Source organism: Neopsephotus bourkii, unplaced genomic scaffold (assembly GCF_033783945.1).
Source record: "Neopsephotus bourkii isolate Nb327-2 ecotype Australia unplaced genomic scaffold, CSIRO-AGI_Nbou_v1 NB_1638, whole genome shotgun sequence".
Lineage (NCBI taxonomy): Eukaryota > Metazoa > Chordata > Aves > Psittaciformes > Psittacidae > Neopsephotus > Neopsephotus bourkii.
Genome location: NW_026902113.1, coordinates 6,622,952 through 6,643,758, shown reverse-complemented (window position 1 = coordinate 6,643,758; position 20,807 = coordinate 6,622,952). Strand labels below are relative to the sequence as shown.

At 38.5% G+C, this 20,807-nt stretch overlaps 1 protein-coding gene across 7 annotated transcripts in view; it reads right to left on the bottom strand.

The window, feature by feature from the left end:
• Window positions 1-20,807, bottom strand: part of ZMYM2 (zinc finger MYM-type containing 2) — an 88,778-nt gene that overhangs the window by 20,572 nt on the left and 47,399 nt on the right. For all 7 annotated transcript variants that reach the window (XM_061374332.1, XM_061374333.1, XM_061374331.1 and 4 more), the window contains 3 exons: window positions 18,465-18,581; window positions 17,708-17,858; window positions 7,374-7,546 (listed from right to left, as the gene is read on the bottom strand). In XM_061374332.1, coding sequence (XP_061230316.1) covers window positions 7,374-7,546; window positions 17,708-17,858; window positions 18,465-18,581 — 441 coding nt within the window. The remainder of the gene's footprint in view (window positions 1-7,373; window positions 7,547-17,707; window positions 17,859-18,464; window positions 18,582-20,807) is intronic.

Sequence of the window (20,807 nt, the reverse complement as noted above, 5' to 3'; positions counted from 1 at the left end):
CTCAGGAATCCAAAATAAGTCAACCTAATAACAGAGCCAGGAGAGGAAGAGGGACGTTACGATACTATGCAACATAAAACATTAATACATAAAACCATACACAACATTGCAGTTACGCACAAGGATCTGACAGCTCTGGGGGAAAAAAAGTCCAACTACAGCTCTTATGACTTCAAAAAGAGTACAAACAGGACGATTAGTTCAAATTTGCAAAGTAACTAAACGTTAAGTTTCTTCTCTGCAATTTCACAACCCAGCACCATCCTCTGGCAACATAGGAAATTCAGCTCTCAGTTACAATTTTCAAGTATTTAAGATGATGTATGGAGAGACTCAAGTCTAACAGTATAACCCAGCAATAAAGCTGTGGCTTCAGGATCCCCTCACACTAAACATCAGATGCCCTGGCAGGTCAGGTACTTTTTTTCCTCCCTTCTTTGTCAGCAGTAGTGCTTATGTACCAGCAGGGTACACAAGGTCAGCACTGCATCACTCCCATCCTTCCTCAATGTCTGTTAAATTTGTCACTTCTGCTGATGCTGATTCACAGGTCATTTTGCAGCACAGATGTTCTCAGTTGGACAAAAGAGCACGTAAGATGCATTCTTGGGAGTGGGGAAGAAGATGGAGTGTTGCCAAAATAGCCTAGATTTATCAGCTCAGGGAAACTGTGAATTCACACCTTCAAGGCAAATGCATCTTTCCAAAGCCACCAAAAGGATGAAATAGCAGTAAAAAAACAAAACCCAACCAAACAAAAAGCAACAACAACAAAAAAAACCCCCACAAACAAAACAAAAAAAAACCCACAACCAAACCGTACAGTTCCTTCTAATTTTAAATCTCAAGCCCACCCAAGAATGTCAGCTTACCCACATGCAGAAAAGCCCACCTATTGTGACCTGCAGCACTTTGCTTGACTATTAAAGCACCACTTTCTGCTCAATGTTTTATCTCCATCAAAGAAAGAAAAAGGTGACAAATCTCGTTAAACACAGCACCTCTAGCCTTCTTGCAACTGTTTCTGCCTTTCCTGGTTCTGCTCTTTTGCTTATGCCTTTGAATAAGAGTATCTTTATCTTTCCTGGGCAGCTAATAAAGCATTTACATGAAAAAAAAAATACCTGCCTTGCTTCCACACAGCAATTACTATTCCTTAGCAAGCCCAAGATTCCTTTACAAAAGATGCTTCACGTCTCATCCCTACATTTGGTAGGCTGTAATTCTATTTAAATAATCTTGCTTGCAGTTAATACTATACATTGTCCCATGCACTACAGCTCCTACTTGTTCTCCCCACTTCCCTGACCATGAAATTAACTGAAAGCAAAAGCGTGATCTGCCTTTTCCTTCCTTGCCTCCCCTATCCATTTGTTTCCATTCAGGACGGCACCACTATACGTTAAATATCTTCAAAATACCTGCCTTCAAATCTTTTACATCTGTGCTTTCAAAAAGTCCATCTATAATCTCTGTATTTCAATTTCACATAACACCTTTGAGACTCACGCCTGGTTTTTGGTCCAGTTAGATTCCCAGATACAATTTCAACATCTTCAAATCAGTGTAGTAAATAAACACCTTTTTTAAAATGAAATTGAGGACAAAAATTAACGTTTTCACTTAAACCCATAGAATAATATAAGAATTAGGGTTGGAAAGAACCTTTAAGATCATCTAGTTCCAACCCCCCTGCCATGGGCAGGGACACCTCACACTAAATGATGCCACCCAGGGCTTTGTCCAACCCAGCGCTGAGCACTGCTAGGGATGGAGCATTCACAACTTCCCTGGGAAACCCATTCCAGTGCCTCACCACCCTAAGAGGAAAGAACTTATTCCTTATATCCAATCTAAACTTCCCCTGTTTAAGTTTTAACCCACTACCCCTTGTCCTGTCACTACAGTCCCTAATGAAGAGTCCATCCCCAGCATCCCTATAGGCCCCCTTCAGATACTGGAAGGCTGCTATGAGGTCTCCACACAGCCTTCACTTCTCCAGGCTGAACAGCCCCAACTTTCTCAGCCTATCTTCATATGGGAGGTGCTCCAGTCCCCTGATCATCCCCGTGGCCCTCCTCTGGGCTTGTTCCAACAGTTCCATGTCCTTTTTATGCTGAGGACACCAGAACTGCACACAGTACTCAAAGTGAGGTCTCACAAGAGCAGAGTAGAGGAGCAGGATCACCTCCTTCTACCTGCTGGTCACACTCCTTTTGATGCAGCCCAGGATACGGTTGGCTTTCTGGGCTGCGAGCACACACTAAAGCCAGCTCATGTTCATTTTCTCATCGACCAAAACCCCCAAGTCCTTCTCTACAGGGCTGCTTTGAATCCCTTCTCTGCCCAGCCTGTAGCTGTGCCTGGGATTACTCTGACCCACGTGTAGGACCTTGCACTTGGCATGGTTAAACTTCATGAGGTTGGCATCAGCCCACCTCACAAGCGTGTCAAGGTCCCTCTGGATGGCATTCCTTCCCTCCAGTGTATCAACCGAACAACACAGCTTGGTGTCATCAGCAAACTTGCTGAGGGCGCACTCAATCCCACTGTCCATGTCACCAACAAAGATGTTGAACAAGACTGGTCCCAGCAGCGATCCCTGAGGGACACCACTTGTCTCCAGCTAGACATTGAGCCATTGGCCACAACTCTTTACACGTGGCCATCCAACCAGTTCTTTATCCCCCAAGTGGTCCATCCATCAAATCGATGTCTCTCCAATTTAGAGACAGGGATGTCGTGTGGGACAGTGTCCAACGCTTTGCACAAATCCAGGTAGATGACATCAACTGCTCTAGCCCTCTCCATCAGTTTCGTAGCCCCATCATAGAAGGCCACCAAATTGGTCAGGCAGGATTTCCCCTTAGTGAAGTTATGCTGGGTGTCACCAAGAACCTCATTGTTTTTCATGTGCCTCAGCATGCCTTCCAGCAGAATCTGGCAGGAGATTTTGCCAGGCACAGAGGTGAGACTGACTGGTCTGTAATTCCCCAGGTCATACATTTTCCCCTTCTTGAAAATGGGGGTTATATTTCCCTTTTTCCAGTCATCGGGAACTTCACCTGACTGCCATGATTTTTCAAATATGATGGACAGTGGCTTAGCAACTTCATTCTCCAGCTCCTTCAGGACCCGCAGATGGATTTCATCAGGTCCCATAGACTAGCGCACATTCAGGTTCTTCAGATGGTCTCGAACCAGATCCTCTCCTACAGTGGGCCCAAGGTCTTCATTCTCACAGTCCCTGCATCTGTTTCAGAAGACTTGGGGGTGTGGTCAGAGCCTTTGCCAGTGAAGACTGAGGCAAGGAAGTCATTCAGAACCTCAGCCTTCTCCAAATCCAGGGTAGCCAGTTCTCCTGATAGTTTCTGGAGAGGGGCCATGTTGTCCCTAGTCTGTCTTTTATTTGCAATGTAACTATAGAATCCCTTCCTGCTATCTTTCACATCCCTAGCCAAATTTAATTCTGAGGCTTAGCTTTCCCAACCTGGTCCCTAGCTTCACAGACAATATCCCTGTATTCTTCCCAGGCCACCTGTCCTTGCTTTCACCTTCTATAAGCCTCTTTTTTCCCCTCTAAGTTTCCTCAGCAGCTCCTTATCCATCTAAGGACATCTCCTGCCCTCCTGCCACATTTCCTTCTAGTCAGGATGCAGTACTCCTGAGCTTGTAGCAGGTGATCCTTGAATATCAACCAACAGTCTTGGGCCCCCTGCCCTCTAGGGCTTTATCCCATGGAACCTTACTAAGTGGGTTCCTGAAGAGGCCAAAGTCTGCTCTTTTGAAGTTCAGGGCAGTGAGCTTGCAGCACGCTCTTCTCATTGTCCTGAGCATCAGGAACTCGACCATCTCATGATTGCTACAACCAAGGCTGCCCTGGATTGGACATTTCCAACCAGCCCCTCCCTGTTGGTGCGCACAAGGTCAAGCATGGCACCTCTCCTTGTCAGCTCCATTACTTGCAGAAGGAAGTTGTCTTCCACACAATTGAGGAATCTCCTGGATTGCTTGCGCTGGGCTGTACCATCCCTCCAACAGATATCACGGTGGTTGAAGTCTCTCATGAGAACAAGGGCCTGCGAGCATGAGACTGTTACTACCTGTCTATTGAGTGCTTATACTTCTATAGAGCATTTATACAGACAGCACTGAACATAGGGGGGTTTATTTACTTTTTTTAATCCTCCAATGACCTGCTCCTAAACATTCTCCGATGAGCTGGACTGCTATTTACTTGACCTCATCTTAGCTGTCTATTCTGAGTTCAATCCACAGTAAATAGGAAACAAGATACTTCCAGATAGTGAATGATTTTAAGAGAAAACCAACTGTTCTGAAACAGCACCTACTTGAAATTGAGACGCCTTACTACACAATAGCAAAATTTGAACAAGACAAATACAACAAGGTTGTCTTGCTGCCTTTACCATTTAGATAAATAATGGGTCCATTGTTTCAAATTTTACTGCTGTTGACAATCACTGCTATCTAATCTCACCAGCCACAATAATTTTTCTATGCCTATGCCTGTGATTGTAGTTCCCCAACTCCTACTTAGTCTGTGCAGAAGACATATGACCTCTACTGAATACAGTCATCTCCCTATATGCTCTGTCCAATCAATACTTCACTGCAGCCTTGAATAACCTGAATGTGCACTTCAGCTGCAGTATTTTCAGCAAAGTTTCACAATGTATATTTCAAGAAACATATTTCTGTGCTGTTCTCAGATCTGCATACTCTTTTTTGAAGGTCCTTTTAATGCTCTAGTATAAGTAACATCAAACGATTGAAACTGCCAAATATCAAGCTACTGAAATATTTATATTGAATATTCCCAAGCATTTTCCAGGTAAACATCCAAACCATGGCATGCAATTGAAGTTTACAGGAAGAGCTCTAAACTTGACTAGCTAACATCAAGACTCCAAAAATTTAAGCTTGTCTTAAGAGGTGCATGGACACCATAGAGTAGAAACTTCCCCAGAACTTGGCACCAACTGGTAACTGTAGCTGTCACCCAACAGGTGATTAGGACTGAACTATTCCTTCTACATTCCAATCCTTCATATTAGTTTTGAAAAACACTTACAGATAAATCTGATGTGCTTCTAAATACTTCTAGTTAACAGTCTGTTGTGCTTCTACAACTCCTACCTTCTTCTGGCTTTTTGAGAAGAGAATTTTGGCATTTACGGAGGTTCTGCCATAATAATTATTTGTAGAAGTTACCTTCCAGATAATACTACACAAGAAAGATGCATCCATAAAAAAAGTAGACAAAGAAGATGGAAACAAACACTTGTTTAATGAACACAATGATTGTGTTAAAACATTGCTAGGTTATTATTACTTATTTCTCTTTATGTATACATTCATTGAAACTCCAAAGTAACACTGGACATTGCATAAATGAGACTAAGCTCAAACATATGTGACTATGCTTTAAGGTGCTAACACACAAAACAGCAAATGAAGTACAAATTCAGGAAGGAAATCTACTCTGTCTTCCCGCACTTTAATCATTATCTACCTTTGCTTAGGTAAGAACATGAGGTAACACTGCACTTCCAAATCAAAGATACCTGGAGTGACTTTCGTAAAGCAGGGAGAAGTTATCAGCAAGAATGTAAAGAAAGAAAAAGTCAGCAAATCACATCATTTCCTAAAACCTATTACATGTCTTCCCCATGTAATAAATCCCAAACTTTTATAATCAGAGCTGAATTAGACAAAGGTGTTGGAAGTATTTGAAAAGAAAAAAAGTACAATCAACAATTCAACATCATGTAAGATTATTTTCACTACCGAAAGTAAAAATACCTAACACTTCAGTATCATCAAGTGTATTAAAATCACCAGTTACCAGCAAGACTTTTTAGATATGATGCCACAAAAAGGCAATTTAACTTTCCTGTGCCAGCCACAGCATCAACAGCATTTAAGCAGACCTAATGGGCCAATCAAGTAAGGACAACCTGAAGCCAGAGTTTTCAAGTGCTTCTCAAACTTGAATGAGAGCACAAACTTCTCTAGGAGTTTATGTTCATGAAACTAGTTTGGTATGCACATCCCCAGACTGTGATCTTCATGAATCATCTAGTGGTCTAAAGCATATCAAAACTTTAAAGTTCTCCATCAGAAGGCACTTGATGCAGGGATAAATTTCACCCTGTACCCCAAGTTTTAAGGTATACAGATTAAATATTATAGTATAAAGTTAACATTTTAGTAAGTTTAAGAGCACTGCAGAAGAGCATCACCACCCTATTTTCACAGGAGACAAAAGAAACACATGCTGGTGTTCAGTAGTTTCCTCTCTGCAGTGACTAACAGGACCCTACACATACATCATTCAGAATAAAAGCTTCACAATGTCTGGCTGTAACATTTCTAGAATCAGCCATTCCAAAGTACCAGATATTTCTTCAGATTCAGTTCTTTCATGGTAGGTAGATCATCTCGAATTACAGGGCGTATCTAGCCCTCTAATATTTCAAGCTTGTTATTGCCTTCCAGGCTATGTACAGAGGTTGGGTTAAGATGATTAATTTCATACTGGTGTGGTTTTTTTTTTTGCAAATGTATCCATAAATATAGTTCTTGTGTTGACACTATCAATGTAGCTTTCTAGGATGTTCACAGCAAAGATAAAGTATTTGATCCATGGTACTAACTGGAGGTTAAACCCAGTCCAATTTCACCTTTATTTCTTTTAAACATGAAAACAAAAAACCTCTTAACATGAACTCTTTACTGGTTGTGTTTCACAAGGTAGTTAAGCTCCCAGAGATATTGAAACAGATGCCATCTGTTTATTAAAACTTTTATTATAAATCCATTTGGTCTTGCTTTTCCCTTTGGCATCCTTTCCACTGGAAAATAATGATCAAAGCCTCTGCAGTTCAAACTCTGAGAAGGTAAAAGGCAAAAAAAAGGAGGCAAAAGCTGGAACAAGAAAAACTGTACTAATCTAGTTTATCATCAGTCAATTCAAGGTATCATCCAGCTGCTATTAACAATGCTTTCAACATTCTGAATACACATTTAGGAAGTTTTGACAAGAAAAAATATGTTATCGAGGGGGGGAAAAACGGAATTGTGAAGTAACAAATATACACAGTAGTTTCTTGGTTTTCTGTAACTCAAGACTTCCTTGCCAAATAAATTAATAGAATCAGGTGATAGAAAGGCTGCTCTCAAGATCTAACAAAACCCAAATGATAAAATTAATACATTTGCTTACTGTATAGCAAATGGTTTGCTGACGTAAGCCATATTTGCTGCACAGTCCTTGAGATATCCTCACATGTGCACTGTTGGTTTTGTTTAAACTGTGGAGCTCTCATCAGAAATTCTGAGTTACTTGCCTTGTAGTACCAGTCCTGAAATTTTTTACAGCACTCTTCACTGCAGAAATCTCTCACTACACCATCAAGTTCCTTAGTTGCTCCCTTTTTGCACAGCTGTGAGCAGTAATTACAAGTAACACATCTCAGTCCTAACCGTCTTGCAAAGTCTTGTTTATATAGCAGCTTGCAGCCTGGAAACAGATTTTAAACATTAGGAACAAAGTAATTTTTACAGAGAGATATCACAGTTAAGAGTTAAATACTGAAAATTAAATGAATACAACAGCTAACAACTGGGGCTTCAGAAAAATTCGGTTGCATAATAAACTATATTTCAAGACAGTTTTACCTGAATCCCTTTCCTGCACAACTCTACAGTTTCATATGATGTCTGCATCTTTTTCAAAACACCACACTTGAATCTGTGCTTGTCAAATCCCTGAGTAAACAGTCACAAAAAAAACCCAAAACCAACACACAGTTTTCATATAGACCCATGCAAAACCATTGACTTGGAATTATATTGCTCAGTTACAAATCCTTAGAATGCTAGATACCCAGACAATGACAAGCAGAAATTTTAAGCTAGGCAACACTATCCTCTAAAACAATACCTAACTTCAAGGATCAACTTACTTTGATTTCATTCATATTTATACAACAAACCACTTAAGACAGCTCATTAATTTTTAAGAACGCTAGTACAAACAAGATGACCTAAGAATTGAGGAGCTTCTTAAAAAATGCTATAAAGCAAGTAATAATCAGTACTGAGAATAATCATGCAATGATAGGAATTTACATATGAAATTTGTGTAGATTTGTATGCAATGAATCTTTCATTTTTTCATTCCACATCAAGTCTTGGTGGATTGTTTTGTATTTGCTATGCAGTAGTAATTTCAAGGTTGCCATAATGATGGCTATATTCTTCAACAATATGATGCTCCCTCAAGCAAATCAGAAAAGACATTCAAGGTATTAAATACATTAAAAGATCAATACTGTAGCTATTACTTAGGCTATTTTGAGAGTATAATGTATTTCAAACTACCTCAAATGTAGTGTCTATTCAGGTGATGCCTAAATCATGTACCATGTACCTCTGTTACTGTGCTATTTTTTTACAGAAGAGACCAGTACGAAAAGATGAAGTAACTGTCTATATTAAACACTGGAGGAACAAGAAAACATCTATACAGACCTTTAATCTGAGATATTGCATCTGTTTTTATGATCTCCCAAATATCATAGTATCACCAAAGACCAGAACTCAAGTCTCCCAAGTGCCCACTCTGCAATGGCACATAGCCTAACACATGCAGACTCCTGTACTTCTCGTTATGAAACTCAATATGTAACAAACATGCTGTGTATAAAGATACTGTAATTATAATGGATTCAGTAATTTCAGTTAAGAAGCTTGTGCTGTTGTCTATTAGGGTAGAATTTCATATGTGTGAAACGGATACATTTCAAAAATCACTAAAAGCACAAGAATGCAAGTGGAAGCTACAGCAGACAGCATCTTCCAAACCCAAAAGATTATTGAGGAATTTTAACTTACAATACTACAAGCTTTGCTAACAAATTACATTTGCTAACAATGTCAAAGCAAGACAATTATAAAGTACGAATAAGACTGTATGTAAAAACTGTTTAAGCTTTTTTCTGTTATATATCTGATTCTTTAACAATAAAAAAAATTACTAACACACAAAACAGGCAGATGAAAAGTGCCAAATCAAGCAATCACCCTTACAGTGAAACTAATTCAAATGTTAAGTACACTGCTCTGAAGGAAATAGTAATCCTGAAAACACCAGTGTGTGCAAACTACTAGTTAAAAGAACCCATTAAAGCACTGAACATTTCTTGCCAGTATTTTTTCCTGCTGTATCCCTTATTATTTATGGAGCATCAGATTCTTCCCACTTCAACTCCAGAGACAGCTCAGCACCACGAAGTATCCTCGTCTTCAGCTCTGCCTTAGAAGAGCCATTCAATGCTGCACTAACTCACAGAAGCACTCTACTACCCTTCAGGTAAGCTATGTGCACCTGGCTAAATAGCCTACAAAAAGGAATGGAAAATGCTTACATTCTCCTTGGCTGCTAAACTATGGAGAGTAAAATTGAAGAAGATACTGCTGTTATGTTCAAAAAAGCTATCAGATAAGAAATTTTCCATGCTACAGTCAAACATCTCTCACATCTGTGACTCATGGAAAATAATGAGAAGTGAACATTAAGGGGAAACAGAAAGTCCAAACTTCAAGCCCTTAAGACTAAATGCCTGAAAAACATGGAGGTTTTATACATCACTGACTGCAGGGCTTCTTACTGAAGGAAGCCTCTACAGAAGATAGAAAATCTATCTTTATAAAACTTCAGATGCTGATATAAGATTGTTACAACTGTGAAGACTTCTAAAATGAAAGTACAGTCTTTCTGCAACATCATGAACAAAACTCTTCAGACTTGTCTAACTTTTTTTACATCTTTGTAATAGGTAACAACCCAAGGAACCAGGAAGCATTTTGGTTGTTTCAAGATCCTCTCACTTCATACGAAGAGAAAACAAACTGCCCTTTATTTGACAGCATTATTTTAATTAGGCCCTAGGTGCTTTGTGCATACCTAGGATATAACTTTTTATCACAATTCTATGATTTTGATTTGAATTGTAAGCTTTTAAGTACGGAAAAAAATATTCACCTTCAGCAAAACATTCTGAGCTCAAACAACTCAGTCTTCACAGTGTAAATCCTGCATCAGCAGACCAACAGTATCCATGCTGGCTTTGTAGATATGACCTAGAAGTGCGCTTTGACTGACTACATTGTGGCAAAGTAATACAAAAAGAACACTGGTTGACTGATATTTCCAGTATCAACACTAAAATACTGAGGGTTTGGTCACCCTAACTCCTCTGTGAACTTGAAGTTCATGAGTATAAGCACTGCCTAAGACAAACAGCTGAGAGCCCAAATATTCAGAACAATTTCTGCTATAACACGAGATAGACAAATTACAGGGTGACCAGGTGGACATATCTAGTGCTTTAAAGCAACTCTTAAGAGAAAATAGCTCTTAATTTCAAAACAAAATTGAAATGCAGGTAATCTGATTCAGGCTACAAAAGAAATTATATTCTTTAGCAAAATTCTAACAGAAGACCATCCTGCAAGTCAACTATCTCGGGCCACAAAGGAGCACTGCTACACAACTATTTCCAACTCAAAATTGGAACCAAGCAAAAATGAATTAATTTCGCTTTTCGAATTCTGGCTTCCAAGTAAAACCCAACAGAAAATCTATCCTTTCCAACAGCCCTGAAATTTGGTTATGCACATGAACTGTATAGAGAGAATAAGGATTTGAACGCACACAACAGAGGCTTACTGACAGGACAACACACAAACAGCTCCTTCAAACCTTTACTTCAGCCATGTTCCAGGTCAAGAGAGCTTCCTTCCTTTTGGCAGACCCAAGAATTTCTAGGTTGAGTTCTCCAGGGCTACCCATGTTTGGAAACCTACCTCACCTGACTGCCTGCAGACTCAGTGCACGCAAGTTACTAAGAACCTGATCCTAGTCTACCAGTAGTACCTACCTGAATTACATGAAATTCCATACATTCACACATCAAGCAGCTGTAAAAAAGGAATGCTGAACTAGAAACACTTTAGTCCTGAACACCAGTCTCTTTTTACTTCAGAGAATAACATCTTTTATAGAAAATAACTGTTCCATCCTAAAAGCGATTAGTTTTTTACCCCTGAAATGCTGTACTTACTAAACTACCTTTCTCTTCCTTCAAGCTACATACAAGACTTGCTGTTCTCTCATTTTGTAATAACTTCAACTGTTAACAACTTCATCTAGAGACAAACAACAGGACTATTATATGACAAGCCTGTAGCATCGCAAACCAAGTCTTGAAGATTTCTCAAGATATGTTGCATCCACATCTTTCTCCTGCCTCCCTCTGTACTGATTCAAACACACAGTAGCCACCTTTTCCATGCACACATTCCTAACATTCGCTGCCTCTGGCTTGACAATAAACATCACTATCCATAGGAAAACAGATGCAATGCATCCAATTTTGGGCCCTGCTTGGACTACCATTAAAACAGAGCCCTTCCTCTGTATGTAACAGAAGCTGTATCTCCCACTTCCTTCCTTGTCTTCTGCTTAAGAACCTTTTATTATTTTATTATAGAATCATAGAATAGTTAGGGTTGGAAAGGACCTTAAGATCATCCAGTTCCAACCCCCCTGCCGTGGGCAGGGACACCTCACACTAAACCGTTATCACCCAAGGCTCTGTCCAACCCAGCCTTGGAACACCGCCAGGGATGGAGCATTCACAGCTTCCCTGGGCAACCCATTCCAGTGCCTCACCACCCTCTTACAGTAAAGAACTTCTTCCTTATATCCAATCTAAACTTCCCCTGTTTAAGTTTGATCCCATTACACCCTTGTCCTATCACTACAGTCACTAATGAATAGTCCATCCCCAGCATCCCCATAGGCCCCCCTTCAGATACTGGAGGGCTGCTATGAGGTCTCCATGCAGCAACTCAGTTTATTCTAATGTTTTCTGATATTGGATACCAGCTCCTTCTTTTCTCATCCCTCTTACTCCTATCCAGTCACTAGGTTTTTGCTTATTCTTAAACCTTTTCAAGTTGATTATTCTTTCAGGTTCCTAAGAAGCAGCTTTATAAGTGGTCTTCTTGTGCTCATAAGCTCAGCACCTTAAACTGTCATCACTCCTTATCTGCAAGAGTCAATGTTATCTTCCCTTGGAGAACTGTCTCAAACATCTTCAAAAGACACAAGGGAATTAACACTGAAGAATTCCAATCTAACAAGGACCACTTAATTCAAACGATGCACAGGATTTCACTTGATATTCTTTACCATGTTATAAATTAGTTCTCCATGGACAAAAAAAAAAAATAATCTCAAGATTCAGCACAACATCTACTCAAAATCTAAATGAAGTTACTTTAACAGTATCAATGTTCTCCCTCCAAGACCGATAAGTATGTAGTATCTTCCTCAGCATAGTTTTATCTTTTGATTTTTTCAACTCCCAGAACACCACCGAAAGTATAAAAAAACAGGATAACAAATTAAAATTTTCAAGTCATTCCAGAAGACATGCACCCTACAAACACTAATTAACAACCACATCTACATGATCAGACTCTTCCACAAGTGGAATACCACAAGAACTAGCTCTCCAGCTCTTTCATGCGAGTCTGCGTGGAAGGTGCAGACCTGTGTTTTCCTTCAGCATAGCCAAGAGCCTTCATTTGGTTCTTCTTCAGCATGGGAGCCTGTTAAGTATTTTTCAAGGGACTTTTCCAATTGGAGCATGCTGTCCTTTTTTATCTTAACTCATTGTTATCAGCAGAAAAGTATCTTTGAGCTTTTACAGTAAAAAAAATTGTTTGGAATAGTCATTTGCAGCTCAAAGATTTAACACCAGACTATTAAATAATACAACATGGACTGAACAACCACACCGTGCCAATGTAACAAAAAGTGCCACTCAAACAGATGTCAGGGATGTCCCACTGTAACTTTTGCCCACAGCAGTCAAAGGAGATCATATCCTTTCTAAGGCACCTCAAAATCCCTCCAAAGTTGTCTTCCACTTTTCTACTAACCTGATTTGCAGGAAAGGAATACTTTGCTTCAATAACAACATGACTCTCGCAATAAGGGCATTTTAATGGATCATACATTTTACACTGTTTAAGACATGTTTTGCTTGTCATTTGTCCCTTTTTGCCAGGATACTCCCACTCAGCACCAAATAAACCTTCAAAAGAAAGACACAAGGAAGCTGGTATTTCAGATGATGTCAGTGGGACACTGCCAAAGGAAGCGGCCAGAAGCAAAACCGAACTGCCTGACATAGTAGGCTAAAGCTGAATAGGCCCCATAGCAAGCACAAATTATTTTAATACAGTAGGCTACTATCAGAGCTGCAGAGAGGGAGGTAACAACTATTGTGAAGCATAAACCAAGAGCTTGTAACATAAGAGTTTTATTATGCAACACAGCTAACTGTGATACAAAATTATACATGTAAATGTATCTCTTTCTCTCCTCCTCTAACCATGTTCTATACTACGTATCAATCCTTGACAGTTTTCAGGTCCTCTTACATAGCAGCACACAGTTAGAAAGTTGTAATTATGCCACAGAATTTTTCATTAAAATGGGTGCTTCTGTACTGCCGTCAAAAATTTGTTAGCTAGCCCAAATTGTGTACATTTTATTTTTAAAACATGTATCAGTGTCTCAAAGTAGAGAGTTGATAATGCAAACTATAAAAAAGCTGTGTTTAAACACTTTCTGTAGCTCTCATGTTTAATAATAACAAAGCAAACATCAGCGATGAAGAGATTTAAGCAGGCCTGATGGCAACCCCCTTTTGCCCAGGGAATACAGCTAAGGGCACAGGGCTAGCACATCAACTTCTCCACTTACTAGAGAAGCCCATGAACAATAACTAAGTCTTAGCAATGCTTCATATGACACATCAGTTTTGAAATCAGTTTGTTAATGTTTTTAGTAACTATAGTAATTGCTATAAATTTTAGGTAGTACCTTAACTGGTTGTGAGACATTCACATGTAAGCACTTGTATAATATTTAACACCTGTTTAAGCTATTTCCAATATCTGTAGTATTTTCATATACATCATTTCTGAAAATCAACTAAACATTTAATAGTATGCTGTACTAAAAAATTCACTGCGCAGCAGTGGTTGGAAAACCACCACTCTAGAGTCTACAATGCTTTAACTAAATATACATCTTTCCTAGACCTGCTCAGTTCTGAAATCGCTTAATTTCCTGATTTTTTTTCCACTTGTCACCTCTACAAGTAATTCAAAAGGGGTTACCTCTACATAGATGAAACAGAGTTGTCTACATTAATTTTAATTTGCAGAATCTGTAATTCCCTGAAACTTATTAGCATACTGTCGAGATGACAGTACAGTTGCTAGTTTCATAGATGCCTTTTATCTATATTATCTATTTGAAAGGAACTCCCAAGCATCAGATAACTGAGTCACTCCACAGCTTACTGACCTTCTCCTTCCAAGAAGCAGACTAATGGATATGAATCAATGTTATTTAAATTCATGTTACAAATTATTACAAAGCCTGTGTTATTTAAATCATAACGGTTCTATTGAAAAGATGAACTGAATGCAAATTACAAGTGAGAAAAAAAGAAGTTACGGTGATACTTATCATAAAACAGTTCCATTGCTGGGTTGCCAAAGACTGATTCATCACTCTATTACACACTCAGAAGGGATATATATTGAAAAACCACAAAACTCAGTAACTTCAAGATTTCCTCAAGATTAAAAACTTGCACAGTCTATCCTCAATTTTTACTCATGCAACTCTACATACATAAATATCTCCAAGCAACTTCATCTTCTTGCTTTAGCATATACAATATACAACATATTTAATTTAGATACTGGTATTTTGGAATGAGGCATTCTTGTGGAAAAGCAGCAGGACAGCTTAATTTCCAAAGCCTCAGCACCGGGGGAGGAGATTAATCTCTTTCAACTAGTCCGTTCAGGTTGTTCATCCCTCATGTAGCATCAAAGTTTTGGACAGAAACAGAAAAAGTATACTGTACTCCATGAAAGAATTAATAACCATCTTTAGCACAAATGATAGGCTGGTCTAATTACACCTTATTGCAATGGAAGATCAGATGGCCATTGCATATATTTTTTAATAAAGAAAAGCATATAAAGAAACAGAGCTGGAATGAAACTACACAAAAATACTCATCCCAGAGACTTTAATGTGGGTGCCAGGGTTTGTGTGTAAATTTATACATATGTGTATGTGTAAAAAAACCCTCAGGTATGAATAATGTGAGCAGAGGACTGACATCTTCAGTACTCCAGCTAGACAACCACAAGCAGTCTAAAGGTATTTGTGGGTGACTTTATACATACTTTCCTATCAGTCTGCTTGAAGATGAACAAATAAACACTCTTGCAGAAATTTCAACACCTGTTTAACTTCTGCTGATTTCCTCTAGAAGCCTTCTCTTACAAACATAAACCTGAAATCTCCCAGTATTTTCCCTTGAGAGTTCAGTTTCTTCCAAAAACACCAGTAACTTTTGTGACTGAGCACCTGAGGTTATTCCTTCTCAAATCGTAATACACTTGCCTTCTGAAGACTAATTGCATGCTTAACAAAATAATCTATGTTGATGAAGTTTCCTGAATACGTTACAATATCAAAACCACTATGGCCTCCACATCCAACAAGTTTATTTGGTACATCTACTAGTTTTTCTACTTTACTGTTGGACATATTTTTGGAAATGTTATGATACAAGTTAAAGTTAGTGGTGCCTGGATGCCTGGAAAAGGGAGAAATTTATCACCTCTGATGACAGAACTTTTTGTTGACCTCCACTCAATCCATCTAAAGACCTAGCCCTCTCCTCCCCACATCAGATCTGAACAATGTTAGCTCTTGAATTCTACTATTTCTGTAGCAATCAATGAAAAATCGTTGGTTTTCCTTTAAAATACAGGGTGTAGGTTGTTTCTACAGAGCTTCTGTCCAGGTCAGCTGTTTATTTTCACTGGGTAACACAGGCAGCTATTTTCTTACGCACCACAAAGCAGACCTAAGCTACAGCTAGCAGATGTGTACCATATTTATTCAAGTTACATTCTACTTCTTGCTGGCTTTGACTACCATCTCTCTCTGATTTAGTTCAGATCATCACAGTAAGCCAATGAACTTTGTTTTAGTGGTAACACTTGGCATATTCATCCTTAAAAATCAGCTTTGCTCTCAAGCTGGCAGTCCAACAAATGCAAACTCAGGACCCGCACTAAGACATCTAGCAACTGATTCCCCCCATTTAGTAACTGTATTCATGCAGGAGACTGATTTTATTTCTTTCCTTCCTCAAATTCTCCAATAGAAAATAGAAGTTCTCACGTATTTCAAGCTTCCTGATATAAAAATACATCTGTGAAAGTAGTAATATGGCATAGATCACATTATGAATCTTACTGATATTTCATAGTGACAGCCACCAGGCTTTAAAATGAGGGATTTCTAAGTGTTTACAGTAATACCAACATATACTGTAATATCCAGGCCAAAAAAAGTTTGTTCTTGTCTTTGAATATATTCCGCGGAATTGTTTTATTCACACAATTTCTAAGTAGATGTTATTCAGCACTGCAATGATACACTGTAAAACTGGGCCTTGCTTTGTCCTTTTTTCCTCTCCAGCTATCACTCTGCAGTCCACAAGAAGAAAGTAATGATGGCAGAGAAACCTAAGCCACCACACTCCATTCATCAGAAACAAAAGACTGCAGAGTCCAGAAATGTAAGAGAATCACACAGAAGGAAGGCCGCCTCTGGCTTCACTCTCTACCCCTCTCTAGCTTAATAGGATCCTGCTACAAATAAATTGGCACATCCGCTGTTTAATATGCTTGAAAGCAGAGATCTTCAGCAAAGTTTATGAAATGATAGTGAAAGCATTATTATTATAACTAAAGGAAAAAATATTCCCTGTATCTGCAGAGATGGGTCATCCAAACTCCTAGCTAAAACTTGTAAGATAAGGATTGAAGGACAGCTCACCAAAAGTGCAATAGGTTCATGCTAAGCCTGTATTTTGCTGCTTCTATTAAAACAGTATCTTAATGCAATTTAAAAGAACCTTATGTCCATATACCTTCATTACAGTTTCTTTTTGAAAATCGAAATCATTAGTCAGGAAAATTATAATGACTGCAATCAACATACATCATTCAAGTTACTGTTTAAACAGCCATTCTAAACCAGTGTAGAATTTCCAATGTCATACTACATTTTGGAAACTATTAATTGAAGAGAAAGCTTTGATGTGGTATTCCCCAGTGCAGTTAGTGCTGGTATAAGCTCTGCAGCGTACATTTCAAGAAAAGAATTTCCGTACCATTTTTTTTGTACAGATGTATATATGCATGTGCATACATGTGTATGTACTTATACATACACAAGCTTAAAAGCATTGCTCACTCTTCCTTAACCTAAGGGGGGGGGGGGGGGGGGGGATATCAACAAAAAACCATAAAAGCAGCTCAGATAAATTCACAGGTACATGTGCTTCATTAATAATAACAAAGAAACTTCCGGTTTAGCCTCACTACAACAGAAAGAGTTGTTACCTTAAACTTTAGCATGACATACGAACATAATAAGTCAACTGCAGCAAAACTACCATGCCAATACCTTAGGAAAAAACAAGTACATACAGACCTTCACTACAAAAGGGTCTCCTGATGCCAGAGAAATTCACAGTCTCATGCAGCGTCTTCTCTTCTTGACAGTATTCACAGTATGTAACTATGCAGTGCAGTTTCTTATAATCATCAGCACATGCTCTGCTGCAGAACTGATACACTTTGTTCTAAAAGCAGAGTTGTAAAGCACCATGAATAGGGATAAAATCTACAGGTTTTCATAGTTCAGCATTATAAATAACAGTTTGCCATCGAGACAACTTTAACATGAAAAGTAAACGGAAGCGCAAACACATCATTTGGGCATGACTTCTAATGCTAAAAATTAACAACTCTCACTAAAGCTGACCGCAAGTGCTACAAATACTCATAATTTTGTATGCAAATGCTAAGCAGAAAATATGCCAATCAATATTAGCACATCCTCTTCAGATATTTCTCTCAATTCAATAGAGAAGTGTAACAATGGTCTATCATATCTACAGTCACACAACTAAAGATGAAAGCATACTTCAAGCTTACAGCTGATCTGAGAATTTACTTTTTTCTTTAAATTCCACAGATGCTTTTTTATTTGTTATTTATAAAGAGACTTCTGTTTTTATCCATACTAAAGTTTAATTATATTCTACAGAACCAGGCAGAATTTATTAGCTTAATTTTTTAAGCTTTGCCGCCTTATAAAGTACCTATCTGCAGCAACTGTATTGAAATTACAGTTTAAATTTGGAAACACTTCATCATTCTAAAAGTAAAACCAAACCGCCACTTACCTCCCATTCCAGTACTTCTGGCTTCGAACAAAAAGAACTTTTGCAATAATTACATTTCAACTGAATATCACTGGGAGAGACAAACTGACCATTTGTTGAAGACTGCACACTGAGAGTCTGAAAAACACAAGACAGACATATCACTTCTTCGTTACTTCTAGAATGTGTTTTTAATTACGCCTAAGTGTTCGAGAATCTGAGAGTGCATAAGCAAGCTCAAGAGCATTCCTGGAGAAAGCACAGCAGGCCAGTCATTTGCCTTAATTCTTTTCCCCTTGTCACCTTAGGTTTTCCAATCTTGAATCCTTACCCTTACCTTCCACGATTATTACTTTAGGCTGTTTTTCTCATACCTTACCTTTCTAATACCTGGTATGGGAAATTATAAATGAAAAAAAAAAAAAAAAGAGGGAAAAAAAAAGTTTCCTGAAACAGAACACCTCTTAATCACAAAACATGCATTTTCAGATAAATACATTTCACAGCTTGCTTTATTTTGGTCACAGAAATTCAGACAAAGACCTATAAACAAGTATTTTCAAATTTGAACCTCACTAAGGCAGGTTATCAACACCTTAAGCAAACCCCTTGATACTATAAATATTAAAAGGCCTTCAGCAAGAAACCCTGTCTCTACTCACATTAAGAGAAAACTAGCTAATAGTCCTAGCTGGCCTCAATCACCAGGCAAGAAGATGCAGCCATTCAAACAGCCAGCCCCTAAACAATTATGGGTTAGCAGGTTGAGAAAAATACTGCGGATTGCATGTATAGGTATGAAAATTTAATTCTATAATTGAATCATTAACTTAATGCATTTCTGAGCCAATCAGTAGACACAGAACTCAGTTTTACACTAGGTCTTACATGTCTACAGATACAGTCTTCAGCATGTTCCCTAGATCAACCAACAACTACTAGTGTATTACACATGCGATGCTCAGGATAAAATCTGAATCAGTAATAATCACAGTCACTTGATCATTCAGGACAAATTTCCTACTTCCATCTTCTCAAACTTTCCCACATCATCTGCAACAAGACAAATACATTTATGGGAAAAAAGTTATCTTCAGAGAGATTTGTTACTACCTCTCTACCTTGTAACAGTGAAAAACTTAAAACATTTCTTCAAACCCTCCTGTTACTAAGGGTTTACCTACACTAAAAATAAAAAAAAACTGAAACTGATAGTGACATAAACCCTTACATAAGTGAACTAATACTGCTGAGTGCTAGCTAGCAGTGCAAGTGGTATCACCTTATGCAGATGCACTAACAAAAGTTTGCAGACATGAAGTAATCACGTACAGTTCCCAATCATGGACAAGACCTGAGAACAAACTGACATATACAGCAGAAAAGATGCCACCTTTATTCCAGTGGTCCACTGTCCCATGGTTGGACTTGATCTTAAAGGTCTTTTGCAACTTCGATGTTTCTGTGACTCTGTAACTAACAACTTTAACAGTCTGATGCCCACATACAGTATTGTCATATTTTTCCCCCTTATACCCAACAAATGTCCCCAAGATTGAAAGAGGACTGCTAGACTTCCGCTGCTCTAAATAGGTCATCCACTAAGACGGTTCCACAAGCAAAATCAAAGGTAATAAACTAAATGGGGAAGGAACCAAACACTCCCTTTATGGTCATGCACACACAGATCTTCCAGCCTCAGCGTGGAAGACTCAATTATTTTTATTATGATCAGATTTGGAAAAATATTTCTGACTAGCATGCCAGGCTTCCTTCATGATTCCTGCGACAACACACTCCAGTTTTAAAATATATGTAGGTGTAAGGAAGAGAGTTTTAAGATATATAATGAAGAACACTTACAGACACCCTAATGATGATCAAGAACACAAGATTAGCAAATAATGTGAGTAACCTGCTAAAAATGACTGTACTTGTAATTCTTAAACATACTGGTCCTACAACTCTCCAGAGCCATCCATAAATTGTGTGGTGAAAACCTGAACATTTTGTATAGACTCATGTTTTGCAACACAGCTTGTACTTTAAGACACACAGTTTCTAACTTTGGGAAGACACTTATACCACAACCCCCATGTTTACAATACATAAATTAGTAGTTTATTTTTTCGTAACAGACAAGTTCAGAACAAGGTCTTCAACTGACCCAGGCTTAAAACAATACAGCTTTTGAACAGTTTTGTCTTAAAACTTTGCTGTAACATCCTCCAAGACAGAGCATGGAAGATGACAAAACACAGTCACGCTGTTCTACCACCAACTACCACACACACACACACACACACACACACACACACACACACACACAAATCACATCAAGCCAGCTATTTTTCCTCTTTTACG